Source organism: Corvus cornix, chromosome 3 (genome assembly GCF_000738735.6).
Source record: "Corvus cornix cornix isolate S_Up_H32 chromosome 3, ASM73873v5, whole genome shotgun sequence".
In the NCBI taxonomy this organism is placed as follows: Eukaryota; Metazoa; Chordata; class Aves; order Passeriformes; family Corvidae; genus Corvus; species Corvus cornix.
The window spans coordinates 22,398,886-22,411,908 of record NC_047056.1 but is presented as its reverse complement, the minus strand read 5'-3'; the positions used below and the strand labels follow the sequence as shown (position 1 = coordinate 22,411,908).

The window sequence follows — 13,023 nt, the reverse complement described above, 5'->3', positions numbered from 1 at the left end:
GCCTTTTAGCTATTTCAAATGCTCCAAATAAATTAACAGAAAGCTTGTAATTTCTTTTTAAAATTCAAATTCTTCTCCAAATAGATGTAATGAAAGCATTTTTCTCTTACAGTGTATTAAGTCATTTGCTTCAGAGCACCCTATATAAATAGAGCTAGCTGCCATTTGGCCTTCAACCACTACTTTAGAGATACCCCAATAATTTCAATAGCCAGGCTTGCCTAAGCAGTGCCATCTGCTGGAAAATCTAATGGAATACACTGCATAGTTCAGGCTCCATCTAGGAGCTATCTCTATACTGAACACTGACATATGGAGGTCTAAAGTTAAAACAAAACTGAGAATAGTGGCTACAGACGGGCACATCAACCTGGACATAACAAATGCCTTAGCTGCCTTTCAAAATACAATCCATCCACAGCTTTTCATACAGACTTTATCCATCAAGGGAGGTCTTACCAAGAGTTCCTGTTTTTTATCTGTGGCAGATTGTCCAATTAATTTATAGAGGTCCATTAGGTCTCCTAGGATCCCATCTGCCAAGACAGGCAGCTGCATGGCAATGGCTGCTAAGCAGTGGCACATGAGGATCCTGGCATTGTCCTGGGCACTGTGCAGCTGTGTCAGCAGGGATTCCACCACGGACTGGCTCAGGTGAGGGCGGCACTTCACCAGCTTCACCATGCAAGTCAGCGTGATCTGCAACTCACACAGTCAACAGGTACAATCAACACCATGTCTTCAAAACCAAAAAAGCCAGGCACACTTACTTATCTGCAAGTATGACTGCAGAAATACAGATCTGCTATTTCCACAGCCATGTTCTCTACAAAAGATGAGATTTTTCTAAGAGCCCAAGCCTTTATCCCCGAGCTCCCTGAACAAAGACACATCACAAATTCAAGAAACAACAGTAGTCTCTCACATCACCAGCCTTTACAGGTAAATAACTAGAAAAATTACTGATAGTCTCTGAAGTAGGAAAATAAGGATAATTATTTATAGAAGTGTTGTGACCATGTACACTGCATCTCCATCTCCAAAAAGCAAGTTCTCTCCAAGAGTCTCTTTGTCCTCCAGAGATACTGCCATCCAATGTTCATGTTTTATTACAGCTGTTCCTCTGAGAGGAATGCTCCCTGCCCCCCACAACAATTCACTTACTCTAGAGCTGAGAGGAGTTGTACTATAGCTATGCTCAGTTTCTCTACTGCTCTGAACTCTGGTTATGGACAAACTAGAAAAATCTTCTTTTCCCTCCAGTCTGTTATGCTTCCACCAGAAAGGATGTGGTGCACACCAGCCTCTCTGTTGTACAAGCTGTTGTTCTAACTTCCAGCTGTGAAGGGGAAGACAACAGTAATGTCACCTTTAAGGTAGCCTGGGCTCCTGGGCTGTCATCTTGACTACAAAGAACAAGAAGAGCTTCTAAGCCAAAAACTGCATCTTGCTCCAAAGGCAGAAGATCTACAAAAAGAAAAAGAGTTAAAAAGAGTTTAAAAGAGTTAGTTTGTTCTCTGACCATAGCTGGTGTAATGCTTGCACTGCTGTTGCAGCCATGTCAATTAAGAATCTTCCTAACGTGTCTGCTTTACCTTACTTTGATGAGAAACAATTCTGCCATTTCATGTCTTGGGTAACTTTTCAGCAGTCACAGTGACGTGTAAAGCATGCATAAATCTTGGGACTAAAGACTTCTAAATGGCCTGTTATTATTTTGCAACAGACTCTGTGCAAAGGGCTTTCAAGGATTGACCAACACTTCAGCAGTCTTACAGCAGAGGTAAAACAAGCATTTATTTAGCACCACTTCTACTCTACCCAGTAATTTTCTCTAAATTAGACAAAGATGGAATCTTCCCAAACATTCATAAAATCAGACAGAGTATTTCCTACTAGATTATAGTCCCCACTCTCCCTAACCAGCATGAGGGATCAGACAGATTTACAGACAGGTTCACAGTCAGGACGAGTTAATACATGTTAAGTGCATAAGCCTGACTGTAAACAGAGCCTCTTCATTGCCCTTGCTTTCCCTTACCTTTCTCCTGGCAAGAGGCTGATATATTGGTCAGGATTCTCACTCCATGAGCTGCAATGCCACGGTTATTGTGGTAACAGCACTCCTGTGCTAGTTTTACCAAATCAAATCTTGCAGTTGTAGCTGCTGCTCCTAAATAAAAGCAAGGCAAATGGAACATAAAACTGCACAGTTCATAAATATACCACAGATCTTTAAGTACCTTTCTGCAAAACAATTATATTGATTTAGGGTTCTTTCTTCTGTTTAAACAATAGGATGAAAATAGCTTTCTCTCCTCAGGCAAAACCAGACTCTCATTCTTGAACACTACACAAGTTAGACACATGAGAAAGAACATTTGGATCTAAAGGTTGATGTTTCAGGTTGATTTCTCAGAGAAATATTGCCTTAAGAAATATTATGTCTGAATAAAAAAAGCTGGTGAGTGTATTAATTATTAAGCCATGCCAGAATGACTGAAGAGGATGTACTATTTTTTTTCCCCCATTTCTGCAGCCCATGTATTTGAGCTCATAATACTCATTAGGGCAGTCTGGCTTTCAAGAAGAAAAAAGAAAACAGTGTGATCATAATTTTGAGAACAAGATACCTTGAATCACTTTTAAAGCCTACTCTTCTTCTCCAATTTCTCCAGTACATTGTCACAAAGCAGAAAGGTTCATCTGGTACTGCTGCAGGTCATGCTCACAAGGGTGGCAGGGTAACATGCCAGCCCACTCTCACACCATGAAGCCTCCCTGCTACTCAAAACTTATGCAAATCCATGGTTTTAAAACACCTTAAGCAGAATGCAGGTCAGCCATTTGAGAGGCAATACATTTCTTCACAAAATGAAGAAAACTTAAAGACCCAAAGGCAAAAACCATTTTCATATACCACAGTACCCACAAAACAAAACCTGAGACCATGATTATCCATGACTATACAGTGTCCCGTTTGAAGTTTACATATGATGAACACAGTGTGACTCTCGGTGTTCTGAAGTTCAAAAATACTTCTAGAAAATCCTACAAAGTGTTTAGATGAAACTGATCATCAGTAGAAAACCAACCTATTAAAATGCCAAAGGTAACCATCTAAGCCAGTTTTCTTACCTGGAGCACTGCTGAAGTACTGTTTAATGGCAATGGTCCCTGATAATGTGGAAAGAACAGATAACATGCCCATTTTCAAGCTGTCATAAGGAGTGTTAAGAGCAGATTCACAGAGTGCCTAAAAATCAGCAGGAAAAAAGGTACAGAGGTAAGAAGTCCCATTAGCTATCTGTATGAAAAATTTAGCTGCACTTCTCTGAAAAGTTTTGAGAGTCAAGGTTTTCCCACAGAAAATACTGTACTAAAATCAAAAGTCAAGTCCTGAAGCAGCTGGTTTAGAGGACTGAACATGCAGCTTGCAGAAAAGTGACAGTGGGTCTTATACACTAGAAAACATCAATTACAAGTCATTTGTTGATTAAACATCAGTGGCAAAAGTATTATCAGGTCTCATTGATCCAATACTATAAAAGACTTTACGACAGTTTGAGGCCTACTGATTATTTTTCCTTGTAACAATCTGCAAGGTTTTATATAAATATACACCTTAGAAGAGCTAAGTTTCAAGTGTCATTTCCTTTAGAAGTATTGGTGTCCAACAGGACTTTTAAGGTTCTTGATAAATATATTAAGGTGTATTTTATATTTTAACTCATTTGTAGTAGAGCTCCTGCCATACTTTTGTGCCTTTTGCCAGAACCCATCACAGGCCTTATGACATCTAGGTTTGAATAAGTCTTAAAATGCACATTGTTCTCAATTCCTTATGCCAACACTGCAAACAATTTAGTCATTCACTGATTCTGGATGCTTTTTTAGCCAACAGGAGGGATGGCAATATGAGACACAAATAGAAAATATAAGTATATTCTGCTTTAGAGTGTGCCAAAACTGAGTGACAAAGACCCTGAATAAAGAAAAACAACACAATTAGTTCCATAGAACATAAAAAACCCCCATGGTTTTCTTATCAGGCATACATATTGTGTAAGGGTTAAATTCTAAATACATCTGTGGTTTGTACCAATTAGTATTTTGCTAATCCACTGAATAGTGTGGCATCAACAGACAGAGAAAGATCCAATGACTGGGGTAGAAATTGAGTCTTGATGTCTCCCAAGACACTGATGCTTTACTCAGTGCTATTAGATCAGCTCTCAGGGCATATCTGAAACAGTAACTGTGAAGACTGCCAGGAGCGCAGAGGAATTAGCAGGATGGACTGCTAATTCCATAGCACAGGCAGCAACAGCTTCTGAAGCTGATGTCTAGAAATCAGTGAAGCCTCCACAATGCAAAGACCACACTTCCCAACTGACCTACACAGGACAGACTTAAAATGCTAAAGAAACGAACCAATGTTTGTTGGTAAAAAGGTACAAGAGGCACATCTTGCCATGGGAAAGGCAGAGTCTGTTCCAGTCCCTGCTGTATGAACATTACTATGGAGAACAATTTCCCAACTCAAAAGGATGACTTTTTATTTCAGAAGTCAGAAAAACTCTTATTATTTCTGCATGCCATTCAGAAAGCAGTAACGAGCTTCAGACAATTAGTTTTGTATTAATCTAGTCACTGTTTTAGTTCTGACATCAGTAGAACTTTTTCCTATGCATTTCAACCATCAGGACACCCACTTTACTTCAAGACACTACCTGATGGTGAAAGCCATGTTATCAATGTCTCTCACTCGTATTGAGATAACTACTAACCAGATATAATGGGATAGAGTAGCATTTTCTCTGCAAAAAATCCATAGAGCAATCCATAAAGCAATCCCTTAAAATTCCTAAAAGGAAATACATTTCTGGAGTTAACCCATTATGAAGAATAAAGCATTTCACTAACACAAAAACCTCTGCACACTCCAAATCATCATCTCCAAGAACTGGGGACAAAGCAGAACATGCTTTACTTCTCAGATGATTGTTAACAAAACCCAGCATAGTTTTTCCTCCCAGCTGCCTTATGCTCCAACAGCATAGAACAAAAGTAGCTTCCAAGAGTAACAAAAGCAAAGAAAAAATGACCCAGGAAAAAGTAGAGCTGTAACCCTGTGCCATTAAGTTCTTGAAATATTTACTTTCCCATTAATCTAAACTGAAGTTATTTTCCATAGTCATTTCTACTGGAAAAAGAGAAAGGAGAAAAAAAAAAAGTTCATCTGCAACTGTGACTGAAAGAAGGCAGCACTAATACCTACACTATAATACTAGTTTCCCCAAATAGCACAGGTGCACTATAAACACTCTCTTCTTCATACAACAGCAGTCACAAAGCTACTATTGAAGATAAGCCATGAATTCTAAGAAATGAAATCAAAATTCCATTTGACCTTTCAAGTACACCTCGCTGGATGATATGTTTTGACAAATCCTAGAGGCTCTGTTTTGCTCCAGAGCTTTGGTGTGGTAAGATCAGTGTAAACATTCATGCCTGTTATCTGAGATGAGTTTGTCAGATGGAAAAGCTACTTCCTCACTGTACAAAGGCCTACTACATGGCACATGCCTTCCCTTAGTCATAATAATTCAACTTTAACCCTTGAGTGTCAACTTATCCACTTGAAGACATTCTATGAATTGCTCATATACTTGGCAACTCTGCTTGGCAGAGTAACCTAACTTAAGGATATGGGGATGAATGTTATTCCTTTCTTTATCTCCCAAATAATTCTTCTGGAAAGAATTCTACAATTCACTGGGAAGTTTCATAATAAACTTTAGCTTAAAAAACATATAGACCTGAATATTTTCTCTGCTCCATGTATGTGGTGTCTTGTTGGCCAATAACTTCAAATCCTGGATTGCAAGCCTCTTCACAGCCTTCCTGGGGTCATTTTTCAAGTACTGCAACAGAAGTTGGATCTGCAACAGAATAAATTCATTGTTTAAGAGAGATGCTGCTAGAAAGAAGTCTCTTCAAAAGCACTCGGGAAGAAATGCTGAGCACACTGAGCCAAAACTAACTTGAAAAAGCATGAACACACCAGCCCTGGTTTTAGTCTCCACTCCCACCCTGGTTACATCAGTTTTAAGCAGTATTGGCTGTTGTGCTGCAGAAGTAGAGCCTAAATCTCCATGCTTACTGCCATTAAAAAAAAATGAAAGCAGCGTATTAAGTGTTCTCATGTTGTTTCAGTAGTCTTAGATTCAGTACCATCAAAAGCATCATCTGAAATACAGAAGTGAGCCACAACAGAGAGTTTCAGACAGATCAATGCTATTATCTAACAGTCACAGACACCAGCCTTCCACAGCTGTACAGGGCTGAAAGAAAGCAAATTGATTTTCGTGACTCCTTTACAAGGATTAGTTGGATGAGTCTCAAGTATCACTGTGCTCAGACCTGCTCTATAAATCACATCCACAAAGCTCATTATCAGAGCATAGAAGCATTGTATTTTTCTATCACTGCTTTCTCATTACTTGGTTTATAGTCCTGAATTTAAGCAACCAATTGAAATTCCTCAAAGTTCCCCAAAAAATACATTTTAAATGCATTCCGTGCTATTGAAATATTCATTTACTTGCATGAAAGAAAGGCAAAAGGCACACCCACAACCCAAGACAATATACAGAAGTGCAAAGTGAAGCCTGGCTTCTACAGGCAAGTTGAAGTGTTTTCAGAAAAAGTCAGGGTGTTTATTTTCCTGCATGCGATCTATCCTAATTGATTTGAATCCCAGCTGATTTAGAGAAAGATAAGTTACGATCTGTAAAAAACGCTTAGTGGGTTTGATGGGGTCACCTGAAAATGGAACCAGAAAAGGCAAAAACTATGAAAGCAGCAGCAATTTTCAAGGTACTCTTCCTCAATGGTTGGGAGCAACCAATCCAGCACAGCCATCACATTTCTTTTTATCAGCAGCCAGAATCTGAGTGTTTCTTAAATGAACTTTGTACTTCAAGTGGAAGGCATGCCTGAGGAAGAATTACCTGCTTGGGAATGTCAACCAAAGAAGAAGCAGCAAGCAGAGTAAAGGTGTGCAGGGTGACAATGACCATCTTGGTGGAGGGGTAGGATGTCACCAGCTGCTGCAGCAGCTGCCGGGAGCTGGAGGCCAAGCTCGCGTCGTGGTGCATGTGCTGCAGAATAGGGATCAACTTCAGCTTCAAGTCCACAGGTGTGGCCAAACCTACAAGGAAAGAAACACAGGCAGAGTTAGTCCTTGGGCTGGCTTTTTTTGGCAGTTCTGAGGCACAGAGTATGTCTGGATTGCTACTGCTGCTGAAAGCAGATGGTGCAAACACCTGCAGTAGCTTCCAGTAACCCATTTACTAGCTAGGTGTGAAATGACAGCACTACCAAGCACTTTCATGGCTGGTTGAGAAAGCTGCTCCTTGCTTCACTGCAGGTAACACACAAATTAACTCATCTGAAGCAACCTGTGAGAGTCTATGCAAGTTTATTCATCACACTAGAGATGGGCTTTTATTCTGTACCAAACAGGTGCTTCGAAAACTTAATTTTTAAGAGGATTTAAGATAACCAGAGAGATTATTGATCAGCTAATTTAAAAACTGGAATCATCTGAGGGCAACAGCATTCTGATATCTAATATGTAAATATGAATAATAAAGAATTTTCAGAGAAATTAAAGCTTTTCCTCTTTATCATTCAACATACACATGTACCTTGAATCATCTCGCTGATTTTATTACATATTCCAACAGCAAAATCCCTGTGGAGAAAAGAAAGTACCAGGTGAAATGAAAAACAAAAAATTAAGTAATTAAAAATTTAAGAAAAAACTCAACTGACCTACCAAACACTGTGTTTTAACGATTAAAAGTTACACACAAGAGTGCCTGCCAAAACCTGTCCTTTTCAGAACCCCTGCACACAGGCATGATCAAATGATAAAATGAAAGCTTTCAAAAACTGACAAGCTGCACTACATTTTGCTCCCTAATATGCCATCCATAAAATAATTCATAATAAAAGCTGCTATTCCATTTTTCATTCTCATATTTATGAGCTTTCCATTTTAGAAAAAAAAAATCTGCTGAACTTGTATTCAGATTTCCTTACAATACTGTTACTGCACATAATTAAGTGTTTTGCTATAAAGGACAGCACAACAGAAGACAGTAAGGTTTGTGAATGGTAGTGTTAATGGAGTTTCCATTTTCTGTAATATGAAGAAGTGAAAAAAAATAGATCTTACTTAGATTGTGCAGAAAAGTTGGCAGCAGCAAATATAGCAGCTTCAACTTCCACATTATCATGGGAATCCAAACTCTGACGAATACTGTGATGTGCATTCTTCCTTTCTGGAATGATAGATGCCATGCTGCCCAACATCCTACAGAAATCAATCACAGCAAAGTCAGGAAGAAAAATGATCATGAAGAAATGATGGAACCAGATAAAAATGTAAAAAAACTGGTTAAAGTATTTATATTTTATCTAAGTATGTGCTCTTTCATGTTGGCTACAGAAATAAACAAATGCTAAAAGTAAGCATATAATTAAATGTAACAGATTTCATCATGTGGGTTGTATCAGTGGTTTGATAAAAATTACATTTTGATAGCTTTTAGCTTGAAATTGACACAGTGAGAAACTTACCAAAAACTCTTTTAAAATTAAGAGTGCACTATGGAATGATTTGTTTCCAACATCTTTCCCTGATGTAACATAAGGTTACTAATTAAAATAGTGCAACATCTTTTGTGTAACTGCTAAAGAAGTAGCAGATCAACTTATACTTTGCCAAAATATCTCCAAGATACCTTTCAGGCATATTTAGCATAATCCAATTAAAAGAAGAATGAATGCAGGATTTATACTGATGGTAATTTTAGCAAGAGTTCTGTGCAAATATTTACACACGGTTATCTACCGATAAAATTCCACAGACAAAATTTTGTTTTACCAGATTGTAGGAACCCAGAGTGCCGAGAGTATTTCTCTGCCTGTTTTTAAAGTTTCTTACCCCCCTGAACAACACTGTTTTAACCTCCAACCTTGGAAAAAATTACCAACGATCAGACAAGAACTAGAAAATACAGTGGTGTGAATTAGGTGATAGACTACTATGTAAGATTGTCACAGGGTGAAAAATTTAGAGGTTTTGGGCTTCTCTTTGTAGTAAATAGATAAGAGTAAAAAATATCAAAATGGAGGATTGTTGTTGTTCTCTAAACCTTCTTCTTCTTCTACTACTCCATGTTCTGCAGTAAAAGTAGTTTGGAATGACTGGACAGAGAATTCCGCAGTTCCTGCCTGTGTTACTGAATAATTGGTAGGAAAGTGAAAATAGTATTCATTTTTAGTAACCATTACTTAAATTATCTTCAAAAGGCTGTGTAAGTATTGATAATTAGAGAATTCACTCCTGCTTTCTGTGCTCTGTGCTGTACCTGGGTCACGCTAGTGGCTCTGTTCCTCTGATAAGACTTAATAAACAACTGTCCAGCAGCACTGAAACTCCAGGAAAAGCCTCGGTTTATCTTTGAAACTCCTTGCAAGGACTTTTAGAAAATTCTCTCCCATCAGGAGGGATTTGATTTATGGCACGGTTCAGTGTCACCAGATCTTTCTTTCAACATGTTCTTCTTTATTGACACTATTCAAGAAGGACAAAACCAAATCAACAGAAGATTTTACACTAAAATTGCTGAACCAACAGCTATTTTAAGATTTTATTTGATGTATCCTGTGAATTTATTAGTAATTTAAGTATTTTTGCAAACTGAGAGGATTCCTGGGACTTAAGCAGATAACCCTCAATTGCACAACTGCAATCTTATGTTAGAACACTGAAGTGGAACTACAAGAAAACATGCAGACATATTGTATTTACAGATTTCTGAGATACCAGGGCATGAAAGTATAATCTCAAATGAAATGTCAAAAGAAAAAAGAAATGGACATATGAGCTAATCAATCAAATGCCTGTTAATGCCTCCCATTTCCCAAGAGTGAAATCAGTAAGAGTTCTAGATGGAGATAAGAAAAGAATATAAAGGGAGAAAGGAAAGTGCTCTCTTCACATTTGATTTCACCTGCACAGGGTCTGGAAGATGCAGTTAAGAGGATCATGTTGGATAGCGTTAGAGACACACCAGAGACAAACCAGCAGGACAGGGATGTTAAAGACAGATTAATTTTATTTGTTTTCCCACTTGATTCCCAGAAGTTCAAAGCAATCAGTAATATAACAGCACTTCCTTAGAAGTTATTGATCAGAGACCAACAAGCAGTAAACTTCTAGGACAATACTGAATGAAAAAGTAACAAGGTTTGTGTAAATTTTGGTTACAAGTTAACAAAAACTACTTTGCCACAAAAGGAAGCACTTTCACTTAGTCTAAACACATCATAGGCAACATGTGATATATTGCATATAGCTACTGTGTGGATTATGCATACAACAGATTCAGTGTTCTTCTCTTGAGCACACAAAATTTCAACACCGCAAATTCTGTTTTGCCGGATCCATCCACAAAATTCTCACCATCATAAAAGGTTAATACCCTTATTCTTGTTAGCACTGATCCTTATCATTCACCCCTTTTAAAGACATTGTTTTGCTTTTAACTCTATGAGCAATGTATAAAAAGCCTCCTTTATTTCACTCATAGAGTCATAGAATGGCCTGGGTTGGAAAAGACCTTAAAGACCATGCAGTTGCAACCCCTCTGCCATGGGCAGGGACACCCTCCACTAGATCAGGTTGCTCAGAGCCCCATCCAACCTGGCTTTGAACACTTTCATGGATGAGGCCTCCATAACTTCTCTGGGTTATCTGTTCCAGTGCTTCATCATACTCATAATAAAGAATTTCTTCCCAATATCTAATCTAAACCTACTCTCTTTCAGTTTGAAGCCATTCCCCCTTGTCCTGTCACTGCATGCTCTTGTAAAAAGTCCCTCTCTATCATTCTTGTAGGGTCCCTTCAGGTACTGGAAGGCTGAAGGTCACCCCAAAGCCTTCTCTTCTCCAGGCTGAACACTCCCCATTCTCTCAGCCTTTCCTCATCGGAGAGGTGCTCCATCCCTCTAACCATCTTTGTGGCCTCCTCTGGACTCCTTCCAACAGGTCCATGTCCTTCCTGTGCTGAGAACCCCAGAGCTGGACACAGCACTGCAGGAGGGGTCTCACCAGACAGGAGCAGAGAGGCAGAATCCCCTTCCTTGGCCTGCTGCCCAGGGTCCTTTCCATGTAGCCCAGAACCCGTTTGGCTTTCTGGGCTGCCAGTGCACATTGCTGGGTCATGTCCAGCTTTACATCTACCAGCACCCCCAAGTCCTCAGCAGGGCTGCTCTTGATCTGTTCATCCCCCAGCCTGGATTGATACCAGGGGTTGCCCTGGCCCATATTGTACTTGTCTTTTTATTTCAGATGAGCACTTTGATAGTTACCAACAGATTTGAAGGAAATCAGGAAGGCTCATGCCATACATACCGGAGTGTAATAGCCCGAGCAACCGGATCATTGCTATGGATTACTGAGAAAACTCTCTTGACAAATTCATCCACATTTAGGATCTTCTCTAAGTGCTTCTCACTCTGCTGGGTAACTTTCAGTACACACAGCCTCAGGAAGTTGTTGCTGTTAGAAAATACACACATTTCTTTGTCAGGCTATTCTGTAATGAAAATTCAAGCACTTCAAATACTAAATTAGTTAAATATAACTTTTGAGGGCAAATTAAAACAAGGAAATATCTATGCTTTAGAAACATTTGAGTACACTGATACAGTAAAAAAAGACACCGTTAATATACTATTGCTTTATCTTCTAGTTCAGGTAGTGTCAAACTAAAGCCCAGTTCCAGGGAAATGAACCTGTTGACACCAGTGAGGAGGAATGTAAGCAAATGCCTGTTTTGTGCACACACAGGGATCCAAATCTACTAGAAAAACACATCCAAGACCAAGACAGAGAAGTCTAATTATCACTGTCAAGTGTTGAGCAAATTTATTTTCCTTCCTGAAGACAACGGTGAAGATTCCACTACATCAACAAAAACTTTCGTAAGCTTTTACAAAGCAGCTTTGATTCCACTATATACATCACTTAGACAGTAGGCACTTGGAAAGCTCTACTTCGAGCTTTGTTAGAGATTAAATTTGCACGTATGATCATTCATCTGTTTATGAATTATGATTTGAACGTGCTTAGGGAGCAAAACTTAGTCAGGGAGTGAACTTAGTCAGGGAAAGAATCCTCAAATCAGGACAGAAGGAAAGGAACTGTCGGTATCACTCACAGCCACTTAAACCCACTAAAGAATTGGAAAACAAGTTTAAATCAAGCACAACCTCAACAGACTGGATACTGCAGCGGTGTTATCAGGCAAGCACGACATCCCAGACTCCGATGCAGCGACACTCCAAGGCACAGGGCGTTCCTACGGCTCAGACCGGAATGGACAGGACCTGCCCAACAGTACTCACCCCACTCTGAAAACATCGGCTAGCTTTAGGAACGCCGAGTTGATGAGAATAGGGAACGGGTATTTCTGGAAGAGCCTGGGAAAGCGAACGACGGCTTCGCACTGCTCCCCGAGTTTGCCAGACCTGAGGCCTAAAGGAGACAGCAGGAATTACAGCAGGTACCTCCAGCCCCGGGTCCTTCCTCCGCCCCCCGCCGTGGATAAAGCGGCACCAAGCAAAGCTCCCACCCCGGCCCCGCTGCCCGGGCCGGCGACAGCCCCGAGCCCGCGCGGGCTCACCTTTGTCCAGCTCCATGAGGGCGGAGTTGGCGTCCAGCTCCTGCTCGCCATAGCCCGCGTCGGCCAGGAAGGACTGGCGCTGCCCGCCATTGCAGCCGCTCGCCGCCGGCCCCGCGCACGCGCAGCCGCGCTCCCGCCTCCGCCGCGCCGGTCCCGCGCAGGGCGCGCGCCTGACCCCGCCCGCCCGCCGCCACCGCGGGAACCGGCGGCGGGTGCGGCCTGGAGGCCCCGCCCCCCGCCCCCTCGCCGCCCAATC

The 13,023-nt window shown here is 40.5% G+C and overlaps 1 protein-coding gene across 1 annotated transcript in view; it reads right to left on the bottom strand.

The window, feature by feature from the left end:
* The window catches only part of INTS7 (integrator complex subunit 7), a 36,886-nt gene that overhangs the window by 23,741 nt on the left and 122 nt on the right, over positions 1–13,023 (bottom strand). Inside the window, exons 2-12 of the mRNA XM_039567956.1 lie at positions 12,768–12,986; positions 12,490–12,619; positions 11,495–11,641; positions 8,249–8,386; positions 7,716–7,762; positions 7,017–7,216; positions 5,823–5,945; positions 3,139–3,256; positions 2,042–2,173; positions 1,370–1,467; positions 460–699 (exon numbers count right to left, since the gene is read on the bottom strand). Of these exons, the coding sequence (XP_039423890.1) occupies positions 460–699; positions 1,370–1,467; positions 2,042–2,173; positions 3,139–3,256; positions 5,823–5,945; positions 7,017–7,216; positions 7,716–7,762; positions 8,249–8,386; positions 11,495–11,641; positions 12,490–12,619; positions 12,768–12,986 (1,592 nt within the window). The remainder of the gene's footprint in view (positions 1–459; positions 700–1,369; positions 1,468–2,041; positions 2,174–3,138; positions 3,257–5,822; positions 5,946–7,016; positions 7,217–7,715; positions 7,763–8,248; positions 8,387–11,494; positions 11,642–12,489; positions 12,620–12,767; positions 12,987–13,023) is intronic.